Here is a 17,669-nt window from a genome sequence, read left to right as displayed (position 1 = left end):
CGTAATTAGTTGGCCGGAATTTTTCGCCATTGACACTTAAGTAATTGTTTTTTCTTCGACTTGACACTTAAGTTTTTTTTATCACGTTTTGGCACTTAAGTGAGCTAGTGAAAATATTGGTGCTAAAGTGAGCGCCGTACACAAATATTGGCACTTGAGATGTCTTTCTGCCCGCATTTCTCCGTCTAGAATCAACAAAGAACCCTTTTTCTTAGCCTTCATCTGTTCCATAAGTCTTTCAAAAGATTTTCTCTTTTTCGGTGAAACCATGTACCATGAATCCGCAGTTTGTAAAAACTTAGTAGATGTATGGTAGCTCAAAATATGTCCAGCATCCTCAATGATCACAAGCATTGCGTGTGCAGTTCACGCAATAATCGAATGGTATTCAATTGGACTTAATGACAAAAAGAAAGTTCAGCAATCATATTCTTTGGGTTGGTTGGCGGGCCAATCAATAGGCGACTTATGAAAGCCACCTTTCGTTTCTTTTGCTCATCCCGAACATTATTTTACGGTCTTTCTTTTGTTCACTTATGACTCCCTCAAGGTTCATGGTTACTAAGTATCTCGAGATCATTATAACTTGAATTTGATTTCGCATGTGTATAAAGCTACCCACTATTATATCCAGTGGAATTTCGACCGAAAATTTTTTTTCGATGGAATTAACATAGTGTTGAAAGATACTCCATTGCCATACAAAATATGTTAAAATGTTTTTTTTCTAGGCACCATATTTAAGGGCTTGATCACAATTGATTATTATAAAGCGAAAAGAGAGGGGAAAAAAAAAAGAAGGATGATTGCGACTAATTCATCAAAAGGGCGTGGAAATCCATGGCCTCAAAAACTTCAATGGGGAAGCCACCAGTCCCCCTCTTCCAATCGAAGCTGCTCTGTTTCTCCCTGCTCTACCTCTTCACCGCCCTGTTCCTGGCCCTCTACACCTCTCTCTCCCCCACCAGATGCCTCCTCCGGTCCTCCCCCTTCGACCCCCTCCAGACCCCTCTCTTCTCTTACCCTCCCGCCTACGGCGAGCACAAGTACGCCCTCCCGACCGCCCGCCCATCCTGCTCCTCTCCCGTACTCTTCTCAGGTCGCCTCGTCGAACCTTTTTTTTTTTTTTCCGGATTTGGCCTTTCGATAGGAAGCTGCGGTTGTTTCGTTATCGTCATCGGCTGATCTCATGTTTTTCACCCTCTTTTGTAAATCAGATTATTTGGAAGCGGTCAGGGAGATCGGAGATTTGTGCGCGAATTCTTCGTGGTTGTCGACGGCTTCGCCGCCGCCTCCTCTGAGGTACAAGCAGGGCAGAGATGACAACTTTGGAGGAAAGTTCACCGCCCGAGAGCGGTTTTCTTATTTCGATCATCGCAACGACAGCGTTGAAGTTCCCTGTGGATTCTTTAAGGAATTCCCAATCAGCTCGGACGGTGAGTCTTGGCCAGGGAAATTTTCTTTTCCGTTTGTTTTTTTGTTCTTTGCTCCTCTGTTTTGGTACTCTGTTCCATATTTGATTCCGTTTTTCAACACGTTGACTCAGATGCACAAAATGAGGAAGACGGGTTCAGAAAATTCAGTGATTTCTGTTGTGTTGTTTTGTTGGTTTCCGCTGCTTCTTATCCATTGATATCGGTCCTAATCTTTTCGTTCATAATTTCCAAATCCCAACTGAGTTGCTGAATTCTGCAGTAAGATTCGATTTTTTTGGGTTCGAATTGATTTCTTCCTCTTGTTTGTCGTGGAGATTTTAGATAGGGAGGCCATGGAGAAATGCGACGGAGTCGTCGTTGCCTCCGCCGTATTCAACGACCACGACAAGATCCGTCAGCCGAGAGGGCTCGGATCCCAAACCCTCGCCAGCGTATGCTTCTTCATGTTCGTCGACGACGCCACCGCGAAAGTCCTCGAGAGCCACAGCCTGATCTCCCGGAGCTCGGGAGCGGTGCGCAAGGTCGGAGCATGGAGGGTCGTGGAAGTGGCAGGCGAGCGCCTGTACGTGGACCCGGCGATGAACGGGGTGATCCCGAAGCACCTGGCGCACAGGCTGTTCCCGAACTCGAAGTTCAGCGTGTGGATCGACGCGAAGCTGCAGATGGCTGTCGACCCGGTCCTGCTGGTCCACTCGCTGCTCGTGCGGGAGGGCGCGGACATGGCGGTGTCGAGGCACCCGTACTTCAAGCACACCATGGAGGAGGCGATGGCCACCGCGAGGTGGAAGAAATGGCGGGACGTGGATTCGCTGCAGAAGCAAATGGAGACGTACTGCGAGAACGGGCTTCAGCCATGGTCGCACAACAAGCTTCCATACACTTCAGGTGCATTACGTCCCTCCCTTTTATTCCCCGGAAAACCCTAATCTTGATTATTATTTTTTAATAATGATTAGGAAATCGAATTAAAAAAAAATAATCCCAGTTCTTTTTTAAGAAATTTCCGGAAATCTCGCTCTTGAAAAGTCCAAGAGAGAGGAATATATTAAAGGCGACAACTGGAAAAGATCCAAAGGTAAATGGCCCAACTTGTACATATTGAAACATATGTTAGGCTCGGTCTTTAGGAATCGATACGAGGATGTGGACCATGTGCTAAGGTTTTAATCAAGACGGGGCACCGATAAATTTGTCTCGATAAAAACCATTGATTTGGAGACGTTTCGTTAGAAACGATCGTTTGCGCGTCTAGAAAAAATTAGCCGGCGGAAATATATTTGACTCGGCCGCGTGTCCGGTGTCGTTGATGTTGGCCAACAGAAAAGAACACGGCTAACAATTTCGAAATGACAAAAGGGAAATAAGAGAAAGTACTTATGACTTTCTTAAACATTAAGTGAGAGTTCAAGTGAAACTTACATAAGCTATTAGAAAAATAAGGAAGGAAGCAAGGGGTGCTAGGAGGTGTCTTTAGTAATCCCTACTCATACAAATAGAAATTATGCACTACACATGGAAGCCAAAATCTATATACATCATAGGAACAATGAAATAGGAATTAATGCTATCAGAAATCCCCGGTAAACTCGTACTCTTAGCTCACGCCATGGTCGTTGGAGTTCGGAGCTCGAGCCCGTGATCATGGCCACTGGAGGTTGGAGCTCACGGCCACGGCCGCCACATCTAGCCTCTCAAGACAAGGGAAGGGGTTAACAGTAGCAGCGGAGAGGTGAGTCGACTAGGACGACCGCCGCGCGGAGCAGGAGGCCAACGAGCGCCTCGGACATTGGTGTGTGGTGGAGGGGAGATGGGGAATTCGTGGGGTTGGAGGCTAGGGTTTGTATGAGAGTTTTGATGGTTTGAGGATTTGAAAGGGGGGCCAATTTGGTCTTTTCAAAATTGGGGTTTTTTCCAAAGATAACAAAACTAATATTTCACAAAACATAGATATTTATAAAATGACGGTTCACCTACCTAACTTGATTTTATTAAACAACTTGCCACATGCATAGCCGTTGAAAGGAAAGAACCCTCTTGATGTGCCATCCTCTTAGTGGGAATCCGTGCGCTTGGGAGTTATTGAACCGACCGGACCGTCACCCTCTAGACCGGCTTGGTGTTTTCACCAGTAAGAAATTTTTTGAGGTGAATAAAAGATATAGGTGAAGAAAAGATTAAAAAATATGGGGGAAAGTGAAAATTTACGTATAACGATCAATTCAATCATAAACTTTTTAAGTCATAAACTTTTGGACAACTTGACGTGGGATGGTTGGCGTCTAAATCGGCGTTTTTCGGCCAATTTAGGTGAAGAAAAGGTTAAGAAACATAGGTAAAAGTAATTATTTATGTATGGCGGTTAATTCAGCTCTAAATTTTTTTTATTCCTAAACCTTTTGACGATTTGACGTAGGATAGTTGGCATTTACATCAGCGTTTTTCCACCGAAATTGGTTGGAAGGGCTATATTGACAAGTCGTCATAAGATTTAGGACTTATCTTTAACAAATTATTCTCTAGGCCAAATTTATGGATGCTCTACGTTGCGTTGAAGTTACGTTCTATTGTGCTCTACAGGATGACGTGTCCCTATCTTGGAATTATTTCAAATTGGAACGGTTGAGGATTGAGAATTTCCACGCTGGTTTTTGTAGAATTATTTCAAATTGGAACGGCAGAGAGGGTGTCCATGCAATAATTTGTCCTTTTGCTGGTCCACCCACACGCAAGTGATTATAGATAGGGACTCTACCATTAGATTATTGGGTAGCTAGTTGAACTATAACTTAACAAATTTAATAGCCTCTTAAGTGGTTCAATAATATTTATAGGAACCCAACGCAAAAATAGGCGTTGGCTGTTTGCAATGTTGATTCTTTCCAACCTTAATTGCTAATTTTATGAATGATTGCTGATTTTTCAACTAGCATATGTGTATGTATGTGGACTCGCATTCATTCAGCTGCTTTTGGTCGTCCGTATAAAACTCGGGATAGGATATGTTTTATCATATCCCGTGTTTGGTAGGTGTCCCGGATAGTACAATGTTGGATATAGGGGGGATATAACCCGGATAAAAAAATCCTAGGGGAGGGGGTAGGATAAAGTCGGATAGAATTTCTCTTATCCGTCATATAAAAGCTAACTTTCTTGTCTCATTTGTTTCTATTTTCATTTTATTTTTATTTTTTTTTAAAGAGAATTGAAAATCTAATAAAATGTGTACATTTTCAAGTTTTTTTTTTGTGTATGAGAATATTATTTTTATAGTAATAAGATCGGAATATTTCATAGCATCACGTAGGACATATATGTCATTTATATTGATATACGCTTTCTATCAAATGCGGGATATGATAGGATATGAGAATATCCGACTTTAAATCCGTAGTTCACCAAATGATGGATAGTATATGGCCAAATCCCTAGATTTCTTATCTTATCCTATCTAATCCTATCCCGACCCGAAATTCCGACGACCAAACGCAACCTCATATTCTTCTGCATTTAGGAGTAGGGATGTACAACAGGACAGGGTAGAATCGGGAGCCGAACCGAACCGCTCGGCAAATCGATCCGGTTCGCGATTCCAATGTGAATAGGTCTAGTTCCCATTTTCAAATGTTTGAATCCAATTTGAACAGGTCCACCCGAGAACCGGTTCTTAACCATAGCAAAAATAACATAATTTCTCTAAGTTGAGTCTAACTCTGCCTCGTGTCATTTGTTTCTTCCTCATTCTTTGTCGCCTCTCTCTATTCTTTGGAGCAATTTCTCTTATTGATGAATGGAGAATGGAGTTTCAAATTTTATTTCGATGAATGGGGGAAATATTCTATAATTTATTTTGACGTCGCGTGTTTGAAATTCTTATTGTTTATAATTGTATGTGACCACGTGTTTGAACCTTTCATCTTCATAATTTTTAGGAAGGCAATCGACTTGTCGCTATGCCTGCCAATATTGGCGTAGTGAAGCCATTGGATATTATTATCTGCTTGCGGCTTCTTAGAGAATTATCCCGTGCTTTGTTTAGTGATAAAGCTGGGATTATAGACTTTAGAATTTAATTTACATAGTTTTCGTACCTTGTGCTTACGGACAAAAAAAATAACTATTCTTGAATAGCCAGGAATAGGCTGTAGGCAGAGTGTCCATGCAATAATTTTGTCCTTTGGCTGGTCCACCCACATGCAAGTGATTATAGATAGGGACTCTAACATTAGGTTATTGGGTAGTTGAACTATCAATTAACAAATTTAATAGCCTCCTAAGTGGTTCAATAATATTTATAGGAACCCAATTCAATAATAGGTATTGGCTGTTTGTAATGTTGATTCTTGTCTCCCTTAATTACTAATTTTGTGAATAATTGCTGGTTTACATGGACGGTAAGTCATTCACATTCTGATTCGAGAAACTCCCAATTGAAACGTCTTGCATTTGTCACAGATGTGCCGGACAGCGCCCTGATTTTGAGGCGGCACACTCCGGCCAGCAACCTCTTCTCGTGCCTCTTGTTCAATGAGCTGGACGCATTCAACCCGAGGGATCAACTGGCCTTCGCATATGTGAGGGACCTCATGAGCCCCAAGCCCAAGCTCCACATGTTCGACGTGGAGGTGTTCGAGCAAGTCGCGTTGGAGTACCGGCACAACCTGAAGCGCGGCGGCGGGGGGCCCGGGGGGCCAAGGAGGACGAAGAGGGCGGGCTCTCCGGAGTCGTCCGGGAACGGCAGCTTCGGCGGCGGGTGTCGGAAGTATCTGGAGGAGATGTGGGGGTGAATCCCACAAATTGATTCTCTCAACAGGGACAAAAGGTTGAACTGCCCAACCGCATTTCACGAAAGCGGAAAAGCTGCCAAGAGATCACAGGTTGTCAGGCACTCTTTTGTTTTTGTCTCGCGGAATGGTGATGCGCCACGTGTCATAAATGGGCACGAACTCTTCGTTTTGTCGTGCAGAGTGGGGCCCAGTGGTGTTGACATGGGGAAAAGAAGACAATCGAATGGAGAGGGGGGAAACCGGAAAAAGGGGCGGAAAAGAGGGAGATGCTGTTTGATTTAGGTAGATATAAATTATTTATGCTGTCGGATGGCTAAATTCAAGTTCATATGAAGAACATGTGGGGTCGTAAACATGGTCATCGAATTTGTTGTAAACTTTTCGACGATTCGAGGAATAAGATTCAATTCATTCAATTTAACCTTTCAGTTAAAAAATCAAGGATATTGAATGACTATTCACAAGCGATTGTACTTTTAAAACTGGCCCACGCAAAAATCATTTCGCTTTTGAAATGATAGGTAATTTATATCATACGTTACTATTATAAAAGTATATTTCTCCACAAGTGGCTTTATCCATCGTTGAGTTGATGGTTATTGAGAAATCGGATAGATAAAACCTCGAATTAATGACAGATAAGACCTTCACGTGTGAAGATTTCCTAATAATAGCGGTGCATGCTCAACTATTTTGTTAAAAAAAAAATCATCGAATTGCAATTAAACGCAAGGACAACGTAGAGGCAGTCTCTCAATAATACCTTCAACTGTATTATTTATATAGCTTTTATTAGTTATACACTTAGTTTATATCATATTGACCCTCAACCTTTTTTGGAGAGTATACTGCTAATTTTTCATTCTATCGGAGAAATTTTTTCATTTTCAAATTTGACTGGGTCATAAAATGAAACGATGACGGTGTTGCTTTGTTCATAACTTCGTTGAAAAGGTGATATAAGTGGTTTTTCGTTCGTACCATAGGAACCATTATGCACGTTGATGTGGTTTTAGAAAATTCAATGACAGAGAGAATGGTTACACTGCAAATGCACAACAATGTTAATGTTGCTGCCTGGACAAGTGGCATCCATTGATGTGTCTTTCTATTATTTACATGTGCATCGAGAAATGATTACGTGACTGTTTTTAATCGAATGTGAGATTAACAACCTATTTTGAGTTATAAAATTAGAAGTCTATGTGAGGTCCATCCCTTCAAGGATTAGTGGCCCATGAAAAGTTGTTACTTTCACAGCCATCTAAAAATTGTTATGCTAGCAAAGCCCATGCACATATGACCTAAGACAAATCCATAAGCGAAAACAACATAATCCAATAGCTAACATACCTCCTTCAAATCTCAAACCCCTCTCCCTCCGCTCAACTACACTAGCAACCCATTGAAGTTGATGAAGTGGCGTCACCGCAGCCCCCACATTCTCAAAAGCTAACCCTCTCTCTTGCAGAGATTTGAGGTGTCGTTAGTCTCACCACTCTGTCGTCGGACCAACCTCATTCTTGTCACGACAATTGAGACACAAGTCGGCAATCGACACATTACGAAAAACTAACCAAGCTTGAGCTCATTAAGATCATGAAAGGAGAGAGAGGAGAATCAGGGGATGGTGGTGACGTGCTTCGCTTAGAAGGATGATCATGGTGCAAGACAGGACGATGATTTTTTTTTTGGTTGCAAATTTTGCTTTTCGGTATGTTTGGAGAGAGAGATCACTATGCTGCCTGTTCAAATAGTTATAAAAACATGTTTTTTAGGCAGTCATAATGTCGAAATGAAATCTTGAGTCATAAAATACGCCGTTATGCTGCTGATATACTACGAGAATTATGCATGTTATTGAGCCGTTATAGTGACTGCTCTGAATATGTGATATGATCTAGTTTGTTACAATGTTAGCCGTACTGAAAATCGCCTCATAATGAATGCTACTATCACATGATATAAACTGTGCAGTTTGGAGAGGATTAAGGTGGTGAATTTAGTGAATAGCAGCAATGGAATACAACCCTTAGTAAAAGAGGTGTTCGAGCAAGTCCCATTGGACTGTTGGAGTATAGACGCAACCTCAAGCACGCCGGGGCCACCTTGGCTCCGGGCGGCGGGCGAGGCCGGGAGGGCCACGGAGGACAGAAAGGGCGGCCTCTCCCGAGTTGTCTGGGACCGGCATTTTTAGGTGGCGGGTGTCGGAAGCATCTGGAGGAGATGTTGGGAGGGGGCGAATCCCACAATTGATTCTCTCACCTGATACGTGGGAAAACCAAACAAAAAGGTGAATAGCCCAGCCTCATTTGACAGTCCGACCAAAAATCATTACACGGGCGACAAGCTGCCAAGAGGTCACAGGTTGTCAGGCACATTCATGATCATGCCCTCCCTTTTTTCTGTCCCTATTCATTGCCGGGCTGGGAAGGATGCGCCACCTGTCAAAAATGGCACATGACTTTCTGTTTTGTCTTGCAGAGTGGGGCTCATTGGGGGTTTACATAGGAAATGAAGCATGTATCAAATTGGATGTAAACTTTCCGGCGATTTGGAGAATAAAATTCGATTCATTCAATTCAAGCCATCAGCTAAAAAGTCAAGGAGATTTTGCATCATTCTTTTTTTTTTTTTTTTTAGAAATTTCTTATTTTAGTTGAAAATTCCTTCAAGATAGGTGTGTTTACATTCTGTATCAGTATATCCCACAATCAAATTTCGAATCTTGATACCTGTTGACTCAAGATCTGAATGTTTACCCAAAGGTCCTTTCAAATCTAGTTTGTCCACTCGCACAGTAGGAACATATGTTCCATTGTCTTTGATTCATGCTTACAAAAGGGACAAGCTGGTGATGTAAGATTTTCTTCTTATATAGATTCTCGATTGTGGCTAGAGCATTCTGGAAAATGCTCCAAATGAATATTCCGACTTTCGGCGGGATTTTCAAACGCCAAATTTGATGCTAAAATTTTTGGGGTGGCTGAAACGAAGATGATGCTTGTGTGTTCTGTTGAGGTCCTTTCCCTGATATAACTATATGCACTTTTTACCTCACAGGTTCATGTCTTTGATCCCATCCATCTTAATTTATCCTGCAGCACATAGAGTTGAGAGGCACAGTCAAGATCTCCTTCACTATTTGTTCATCGAAAAGTCCTTTAAGTTGTTGAACATTCCAGCACATATCCTCTGGGACAATTAACTCGATTGTCACCCCTACGATGGTCGGTGGCCCCTCCCTACATTCAAGAATGGGAAGAAGAAAAATAAATTCCTTTTAAAACTTGACTCCAAAGAGCTGACTGATTTTGATAAAGTCTCCATGCAAATTTTGCAAGCATAGCTCTATTGAAAGTTGATAAATCTCTAAATCCTAGTCTCCTATCATCTTTTCTTGTTTTGAGCACTTCCTGTCTTTTCCAATGTAAACCCTTTTGTGACTCTCCATTTTTCCACCCAAGTGATGCTATTCTATTTTCTATGGATTTGCAATTTGACTTTGGGATTTTGAAAATAGACATAACATATTGAGGAATTGCTTGTACCACGGCTTTGACAAGCACTTCATTTCACGCCTTCGAAATTAAAATTTTCTTCCATCCCTCCAACTTTTTGTTTACTCTTGCCAAAAATCATGAAAATATTACTTTTTTTGAAGCTCCCCAATCCGAAGGTATCCCTAAATACTTGCCAAATTTTTCGACTTTTGTAACTCGAAGTTCAGCCGCCGTGTCTCTTCTCAAAGATTGTGGGCAACTTGAACAAAAGGAAATGCTAGACTTGTTAAGATTTATTTCTTTCCCTAATGCATAACAGTCCTCATTAAGTACTAATGCTTAGTTCTGGCACTCCTGCAACTTCCCATCAAAGAAAAAATATAGATTCATTGGCAAACAAAAGATGAGATAAAGTTGGCCAGAATCTATTCAGCTTGATTCCCACTATTGTCCCTTCTTGGACAGCCTTTTTCATCAAGGACGAGAAAGTATTGGCCATCACGATAAATAAATAGGGGGACAGTGGATCACCTTGTCGGATTCCCCTTGAAGGTTGAAAATAGGATAGTGGTTCAACATTAAATTTCATACTAAAGGAGACTGAGTGACACATATCATAACTCTTTGCACCCCACCATTCGTTAAATCCTATCTTTAGCATACAAGCTTCCAGAACCTCCCATTCTACTCTATCATAGGCCTTTTTCATATCCAATTTCAAAATAGCCTGAAATTTTTTTTTGCTCTTTTTGATTCTTAATTAGTGCAAAACTTTCTGCACAATCAGGATATTGTCCTAGATTTGCCTACTCCCTACGAAGGCACTTTGCTCCCTGGCTACTAGTTTCGATAGCTAGGGTTTCAATCTATTTACCATGACTTTAGAGATGATTTTATACGAAAAATTGCACAAGCTAATAGGTCTGAATTGGTATAACCTTTCTGGATTTTTGGACTTTTGGAATCAAGGTAATACGAGTTCTGTTTAGTTGTGGGTTTAGAACTCCAAAGGTGAAGAATGCTTGTATCTCTTCAACAACTCCGTGTTTAATATCCTCCCAATGGTGGTGATAAAATGGTCCATTCAAACTATCTGGGCTTGAACTTAATGCATACTCTAATACCAACCTTATCGGGACGCTGACCTTAAACCATGCTCTACTCCTAATCTATTTTAATCGAATATTAGTTATAATAGGACGTATGCGGAAGACTGAAATAAAACAGTTGGCAGGTACGGCACCTAAAGGGTTTAGCTTTACTCGTAGTGTTCCCTATCTAGTAGCACATACGCAGCAAGATTATTTAACAGATTTGATAAAATACTTATATATATATTTAGAAAAGTTAAGTTATATCTGCCAGAGCCAAAATAAAGGAAGAAAACAAAACGAAAACAGGCATCTAGGAACCACATCAAAAAGTAACCGCTCCCATCACAATGGCATCATTCGATGCCATTCCTCCGCCAAATCTACTATCTCATGGCCAATGTCTCAAAAAGTGGCTGCTGTGGCGCTTCCTCGTCAAAAGACCTACTTGTACATATGGACTCCCTATGTCCACTACTCCACGATTCCATCACTATCGTCACTCCCATCCGCTCCCAGCCCATAGTACGGAAGGGGTCCGAACAACTGGCCTGAGAGCCATGCGTACACGGATATGAACCTGAGAGGGATCGGCTCTCTAGACGACCTAACATCCACCAAAAGCACGACGATGCTCTTAAGAAAGCGCACCTCCGGGAACTTAGGCGCTACATGCTCTCCCAAGTAATAGAGTAAACTCAAAGGGGTGCCGAAGTGAGCGAATGGAGTTACGGGTGTAATCGGCATATCTATCAACCGGAAGGAAAAAGCAACTACTAGCAAGAGTGAGCTAAGGCTCAAAAAACGTCTAATCAAAGTGCTAAATTATCAAATCAATCATCCCGTTAGGTGGAATCAATGAACAAACTACTCGGCATTGCGATTGGATATCCGAATAGTTCAAACTGAATACCCGTCTTTGTCTTAACTCACGACTCTCTCGCTCTATCGACATAATTCAAGCAGGATCTTTCTCAATATAGATTGTCCAACATCACAAGAAATAGTCCAACAGATAAGGTTAGTGTGGATAACAGAATTTGGCAAATGTTCTTTAATAGCACACATCACCGACCACCATTAACCCGATCAAGACCACTTAGCTACAGCTCGCCGATAAAAAAGGCGAACATATCGTACCTTTAAGGTACTCAAATCTTAGGCTCAAGTAACAGTTTAGGCAATTCAGCTCAATCTCCTCCTCGACTAATCCATCCATCTCTCGGCAGAAGCTTGCAATACCCCAAACTTCAATTGCCACAATTCGATGATATTTTTATTGATCAGCCTTGAAATCTTAACCCCCCATAGTTCCATGGGTGTAGCCCAACCATCAAAACCGACATCTATCCACGTTTCCCCGGCCGTACAACCCGAAACTCCACTCTATACACCTACTTCCCAAACAAGCGATTTGCTCTCAACGAATGATTATCAGACAATCTAGTAGTAAGATTTAGACGTTCCATTGCCCAGAATTGTTGTTCGAAGAAGACGGAGATGAAATTGATGGCGAAACAAGCTCGGGCTTGTTTTCCTTTCTTGCGAGCGTTAAGGGTTAGGAGCGGCGTGCAGGCTGGTTGTAGCGAGCGAAGGAGAAGTTGAGGTTGAGGAAAGACACGCATTGAGTCGCTGCCGCTGTGTGAGTTTCCATGGAAGAAGGAACGGCGTCGGGTGGATGGGCTCGAGCTCAATTGAGGTCGCGAGTCTCTCAAGCGGAGCTAGCGAGGGAGGTAGGCGGAGAACAAGAGGGGAGGGAGGGGTTAAGACAACCTGGTACTTTAATCAAAGCTCCGACGTCCCAGGCCATCGTTTGATATTAATTATGAGCTCTACTTAGTCTCATATTATATAGTATTAGAGGGCACATGCAAAAGTTTACTGAACTAAAAATAATTAGTTGGCCATACAAAAGACAAGTGCATACAGAAAACAAACAGCAGTCATGCCGATGGCCTTCGTAGGATTCACTACCTGTATAACATGCATTAAATAGCACACCTAAGCCATACATTTCTAAAGTATATATATATATATATATATATATATATATATATATATATATATATATATATATATATATATATATCGTTTATTTACATCTTCCTTTATCCGAACAGATAAACAAATACACTGGGAGGAATGAAAAGCCAAAGATCTACTCCCGAGTACTAACACCAACGGCACGCTCCGTCACTATTGCCATCCTCGAAGCTGGTACTTGGACATCTAAAAAAGAGGGAACAACTATGGAGTGATCCAAAACTCAACAAGTAAAATGTCTAACCAAACGACTAAGCTATTCCAACACCATTCATTCAGACGAAGACTAGATAAAGCAGCACGCACCACAAATGCAAATCAAAAGCACACATGTAAGGCCACGGTTAGTCAGAATTCCCTTGGAGTCGACATTTGAACTACGAAACTTTATCAATCACCCCTCAAGGCCCACGGTTAAACCTTCTTCTTGGCTCAATCCTTATTTCTAACACTTAAGTTCGAAATTGCCAAATCTACTCATTAAATAATTGGGTAAAAATTCAGGCGTCACACAAACTATCTGGCCCCGGTGCTTTTAAGGAGCCCAACTGAAAAGCAGCTTTCTGGACTTCTTCCATAGAAATTTCAGCTTGTAGCTGCTGGTTTATCTCCCCTAAAACAGTTTTAGGGCATTTCTGCAAAATAGGAGCGAAATTTCTAGGAACCATTGAACTATGAGGGTTTTTGAAGAACTACACTATAATTTCCTTAAAACTTTTAGTATCTAGAACCCAAAAATCTTTAGCATTTTAAGCATAGAAATCTTGTTCCTCTGCCTCCTTTGAATGGTTGGAGCATGATCGAGTTTTGTATTCATATCCCCCCTTTCAGCCAACTAATTCTAGGCCAGGCCTCAAACCCCAATACATTTCCTTCTGTCACCAAACTTTCTCTATATCTGCAGCAAGTTCTTTTCTTCTGTTCACCTCTATTTGTAACAAGTGGGAGTTTGTCATGCCTTGGGAGCTCCTCTTTTAACATCAAAATTTTCTTGCTGTCGTTTTGAAAGTTCTTTTTGTTCCATCCAGCTAACTCTGCAACAACTTCTTTGATTCTTTGCACTAAATTAGCATGCTTTAAGCTGGGTAGGTTCCAAATACTCTTAATAATACTTCCACATTCCCCATATTCCGGCCAGAAAGCTTCAAATTTAAAGGCTTTTCTCCTCCTTACCTTTTCAGCTGATAATGTTAAAAGATGTGGGCTGTGATCAAAACCCATGGCAGGTAGTGCAAGGACCTCGGCCTCAGGGAGTAAAACTCTCCAATTTATAGAACAAACTACTCTGTCAAGCCTTTTCTTCACAATGTTCTGCCCTTCGCGATTATTAGCCCACGTAAAAGTACATCCCTTATTTTCAATGAAATAGAAGCTCATGCTCTGGAATGTAAATTCCAATGGCCTCCTCAAACTGTTTAGAAGAACAATTCAAGGATAGTGCCCCACATAAGAATGGTGGTTGAATATCTTCGACGAATAAAACCGTTATGTATTGTACATTATCATAACATGTTTGCCCTCGTTCCAATCTGGATCAGGGATGGAAGTCTTCCCCATTACTTAGAAATAGTGAGCCACCGATTCAAGTACAAGATACTGTCATTATTATCTAGACACAAATGTATTTAAATAATTGTCCTTCCATGGGGATTCTAAGGGTATCAGTGCTTCCACATTAGCATCTACTTTACTACTCATTTTCTTGCCCTCAAGTCTGTCATCAGATTTGATGTTAAAAGCTCCTTCGTTGTTATACTGTGATCTTCTTCATCTCCTAGTTCCAAAGATATGTGACCTGAAGCCCCTATAAGCCGAATTCAAATGTATCGACATAATGGATAAGGATGCTGGTTGAGACGACGAACATGAATCTTGATCCACGTACTTATCGTTACGTTGCTTGGCATAAGCAACACTGATCTTGAAGGTGGTAAACGTCTTCCATAAAAGCATGGAAAAATCTTCTTTGATACCAGTTTCAATAGGACAGTGGGAGGTTAGTGCAAGAACGCTAGATCCACGATAATTTTTTGTTTATTTTTCTTTTTTGTTCTTTTTTTGTTTTTTGCTGAGGGCTGGCAAGGGCCACCGGTAGACCCTCGTTTGATTAGGATGAGCACCACGGCACCCTTGCCAGGGCCCGATGAGGGTTGGCCGACGGCCCTTGCCGGCCCATAGCAACAAAAAAAAAAAAAAAAAGAAACCAAAAAAATTTATGACATTAAAAGTATTATAAATACTCAAGTCAACGCCGGTAGTGCCATGTAAGATGACCGGTGTCCAAGTTAGCAATTTTCGATTAAAATTGACTGATGGACACAATTGGTACTATTGCAAAAACGTATCTGTCTATGACTTTTTGTATATTTCCCCTCCCTTAGACAAAAGCAAGATACTCTTTTGTATTGACACATTTTAACCCTGATCTGCAATCATCTTCAAGCAAAGTAGGAGACACTTCTGTGGTCTCCTATATCAAATTGATCCGCGCATGACGGAGAACCCATGAAGATCCCTTCTTTAGATGTCAATATCCAATGGCATCAAATTTCTTCCATCGTTGTGCCCGATACCAACTTGTTGTGGAAAGGGAAAGCACCACAAAGAAGGAACCATGGCATATATGTTTCGAAAGACTTTTTTTGCGCTCCTATCTCTGAAGGGCGAGGGTGGGGGCTTGGTGGAAGCCCCTCCAAGATGCCCGGTAAACTCGGGGTCGGACGGCCACAAAGGTCCAGTACTTTCACAAGCGCCATAAAAGGGTCCAATATTCCAAAAAAACTCGAGTGAACGCCGGATGTCAATTGCTCCCTTTTCGTATTCACACGGGAGGATGCATGGTTCGATTACAGAACCCCGAACCGATGCATTGTGAACCGCGCAAAGCATTGCAAAGAGAGCCATCACATTGCCTGCATTGAGTACACGCCACGGAAAGATCCGTCCACAAGGAAACAAAGAACCCCACCGACGGTGCGAATTCACATGCTTAATTCCCAAATTTCTCGCCTCATACTTAGGCTCAACACCAACTTTTCGACCTTTATTGAAAGACTTAGATACTTGGAAGTCAAAGCAACAGACATCTCGGCTACTTTCTTGGTTTCCCATCCTTCGTGGCATTGAAAATTATGGAGACTTGAGCAAGAATAAGAGAGAAGAAGGGGAATGTCAAAAGCACTCGACTGCAGAGATCCGCCAATTTGTCAAATCATTTTATCATTTGACTTGGTCAGATTTCCATAGAAAACTCAATTCGTTCTTTCTTTTCTTTTTCTGGACCGGGAGGGCGTGGTACACTTAGGAAAACTCGCTCGTTCAAGAGGGATTTAGGGTTTGTATCCAAACAAATATTTATTTGCCAGTTGTAGATTGCCGACCCACAATTTCAGTCTCGCTTGTGATGAGCCGTAATCCATTGCTTCCGATACCCATTTGGTTTCTAATTTTTATGTGTGTACATGGCTTTTCTGTTTTTCGTTTTTGGTACTTTGTTTATGATGAGAAACCTCGTTTTAGATAAGGTAAATTTTAACCTTATTGATCCTATGGACCAGATAAGATGCGAGCAAAATTTGAATTGGATGCTCAAATATTGGATTGTTTGTACTTGCCGTGGAGAATCTGACCCCATGTCATGTTCGTTTCTTTTCAATCTTAGGGTATATGGGAAAAAGGAAGAAAATTAAAAAATGGAAATAATGATTCGAAACGAGATAATTGAAATATATAGGTGAGTATATTGTGGGGAAAAAATAGTAAATATCCAACCACATCAATTGGGTAAAGACCCAAAAGAAGTGCTCAAGATGGCAACCATTTAGGTGATGTAACATTGAAACATCATCATAAGAACATGACAAGTATCATAACTTTCGTACGGCTCTTATTTGAGTGCCATAAAATTTTTAAAACAGTTCACCTAAGTATCCAAAACCCGACGTGGCATGAGACTTGTGGTGAACATTTTAAAAAAAGAATGACATTCAAGTGATCAATTTAGCAGTTTTACGTCACTCAAGTGATCAAAAAAAGTTATAGCACTTAAGTGACCGTCATAAGAAAGTTACAACGGTCAAGTGATCGAAAAAGAAGTTATAACACTTAAGTTATAGTCGTATAATAGTTATGACACTCGTGGTGTTATTTTCCCTTGAAATATCATATCACAAACTCTCTCATGGGAAGTGAGATTGGAGTGTTGTAGAACATGAGCAGACTAACTGTGATGAGAACCCTCCTTGAAGCGTAAGATCCTCTATTCAACTAACTGAGTTGTATGACCAAACAAAAAACTAATTGAGTTGGCGCCGGCATGAGAAACTACTTGCACTTGTACTGAGGCTTGTTTGTTAACAAGCACAAACTGGACGACGATATCGTTAATCTTATTTTATCTAATTTCGATATTGAAGCAAAAACCAAGAGAGGATTGTCTAATGGTTAGCCAAATGAGCTTTCTGCAATTGTATCATTTACACCATAAGCTGTTGTACCCTTCTCTTAAGTCTAACTACTGGAAATAGGTCTTCTTGCCTTTCTTGAATAGGTGTACTATTATTAACCAGTAAACTGTTGGCCCAGGAAAAGATAAGTCGTGAGGTAAAGTTGAATTGAACCTCAAGAAAAACTTGGACTCGTTCACTCAAAAAATCCAAGAGAGACTGTAGAGATGAATCTAAAGCCAAAAAAAAAAAAAAAAAAAAAACCAAAAGAACAGAAACGAGAAAATGAATCGAAATAGAACAGATAAGAGACAACAACAAAGAAGAGATTCTAGAAGTATTAGGGTCGAAAATTTTAGGGCAAAGT

At 41.1% G+C, this 17,669-nt stretch overlaps 1 protein-coding gene across 2 annotated transcripts; it reads left to right on the top strand.

The window, feature by feature from the left end:
• The first annotated feature begins 810 nt into the window (after positions 1 to 810).
• LOC115725890 (probable hexosyltransferase MUCI70) lies at positions 811 to 6,641 on the top strand. 2 transcript variants are annotated; one of them, XM_048276349.1, is made up of 4 exons: positions 811 to 1,099; positions 1,218 to 1,436; positions 1,758 to 2,321; positions 4,014 to 4,085. In XM_048276349.1, the coding sequence occupies exons 1-4, from the start codon at positions 841 to 843 to the stop codon at positions 4,016 to 4,018; spliced, it is 1,047 nt and encodes a 348-aa protein (XP_048132306.1). In that variant the 5' UTR covers positions 811 to 840; the 3' UTR covers positions 4,019 to 4,085. The 2 variants fall into 2 exon arrangements, with proteins under 2 accessions (XP_048132306.1, XP_030511402.1); XM_030655542.2 differs by lacking the exon at positions 4,014 to 4,085 and adding an exon at positions 5,889 to 6,641 and having other exon boundaries at positions 812 to 1,099.
• Positions 6,642 to 17,669: the final 11,028 nt, after the last annotated feature.

Source organism: Rhodamnia argentea, chromosome 3 (assembly GCF_020921035.1).
Source record: "Rhodamnia argentea isolate NSW1041297 chromosome 3, ASM2092103v1, whole genome shotgun sequence".
Taxonomy (NCBI): domain Eukaryota; kingdom Viridiplantae; phylum Streptophyta; class Magnoliopsida; order Myrtales; family Myrtaceae; genus Rhodamnia; species Rhodamnia argentea.
This window is presented reverse-complemented; position numbering and strand designations above follow the sequence as displayed.

Excerpts from the sequence above, each read along its gene's own strand:
- LOC115725890 (XM_030655542.2), top strand. The coding sequence starts at position 841 with ATGGCCTCAAAAACTTCAATGGGGAAGCCACCAGTCCCCCTCTTCCAA. Across the intron at positions 1,100-1,217 it reads CTCTCCCGTACTCTTCTCAG|ATTATTTGGAAGCGGTCAGG; the intron begins GTCGCCTCGTCG and ends TTTGTAAATCAG. Across the intron at positions 2,322-5,888 it reads CAAGCTTCCATACACTTCAG|ATGTGCCGGACAGCGCCCTG; the intron begins GTGCATTACGTC and ends CATTTGTCACAG.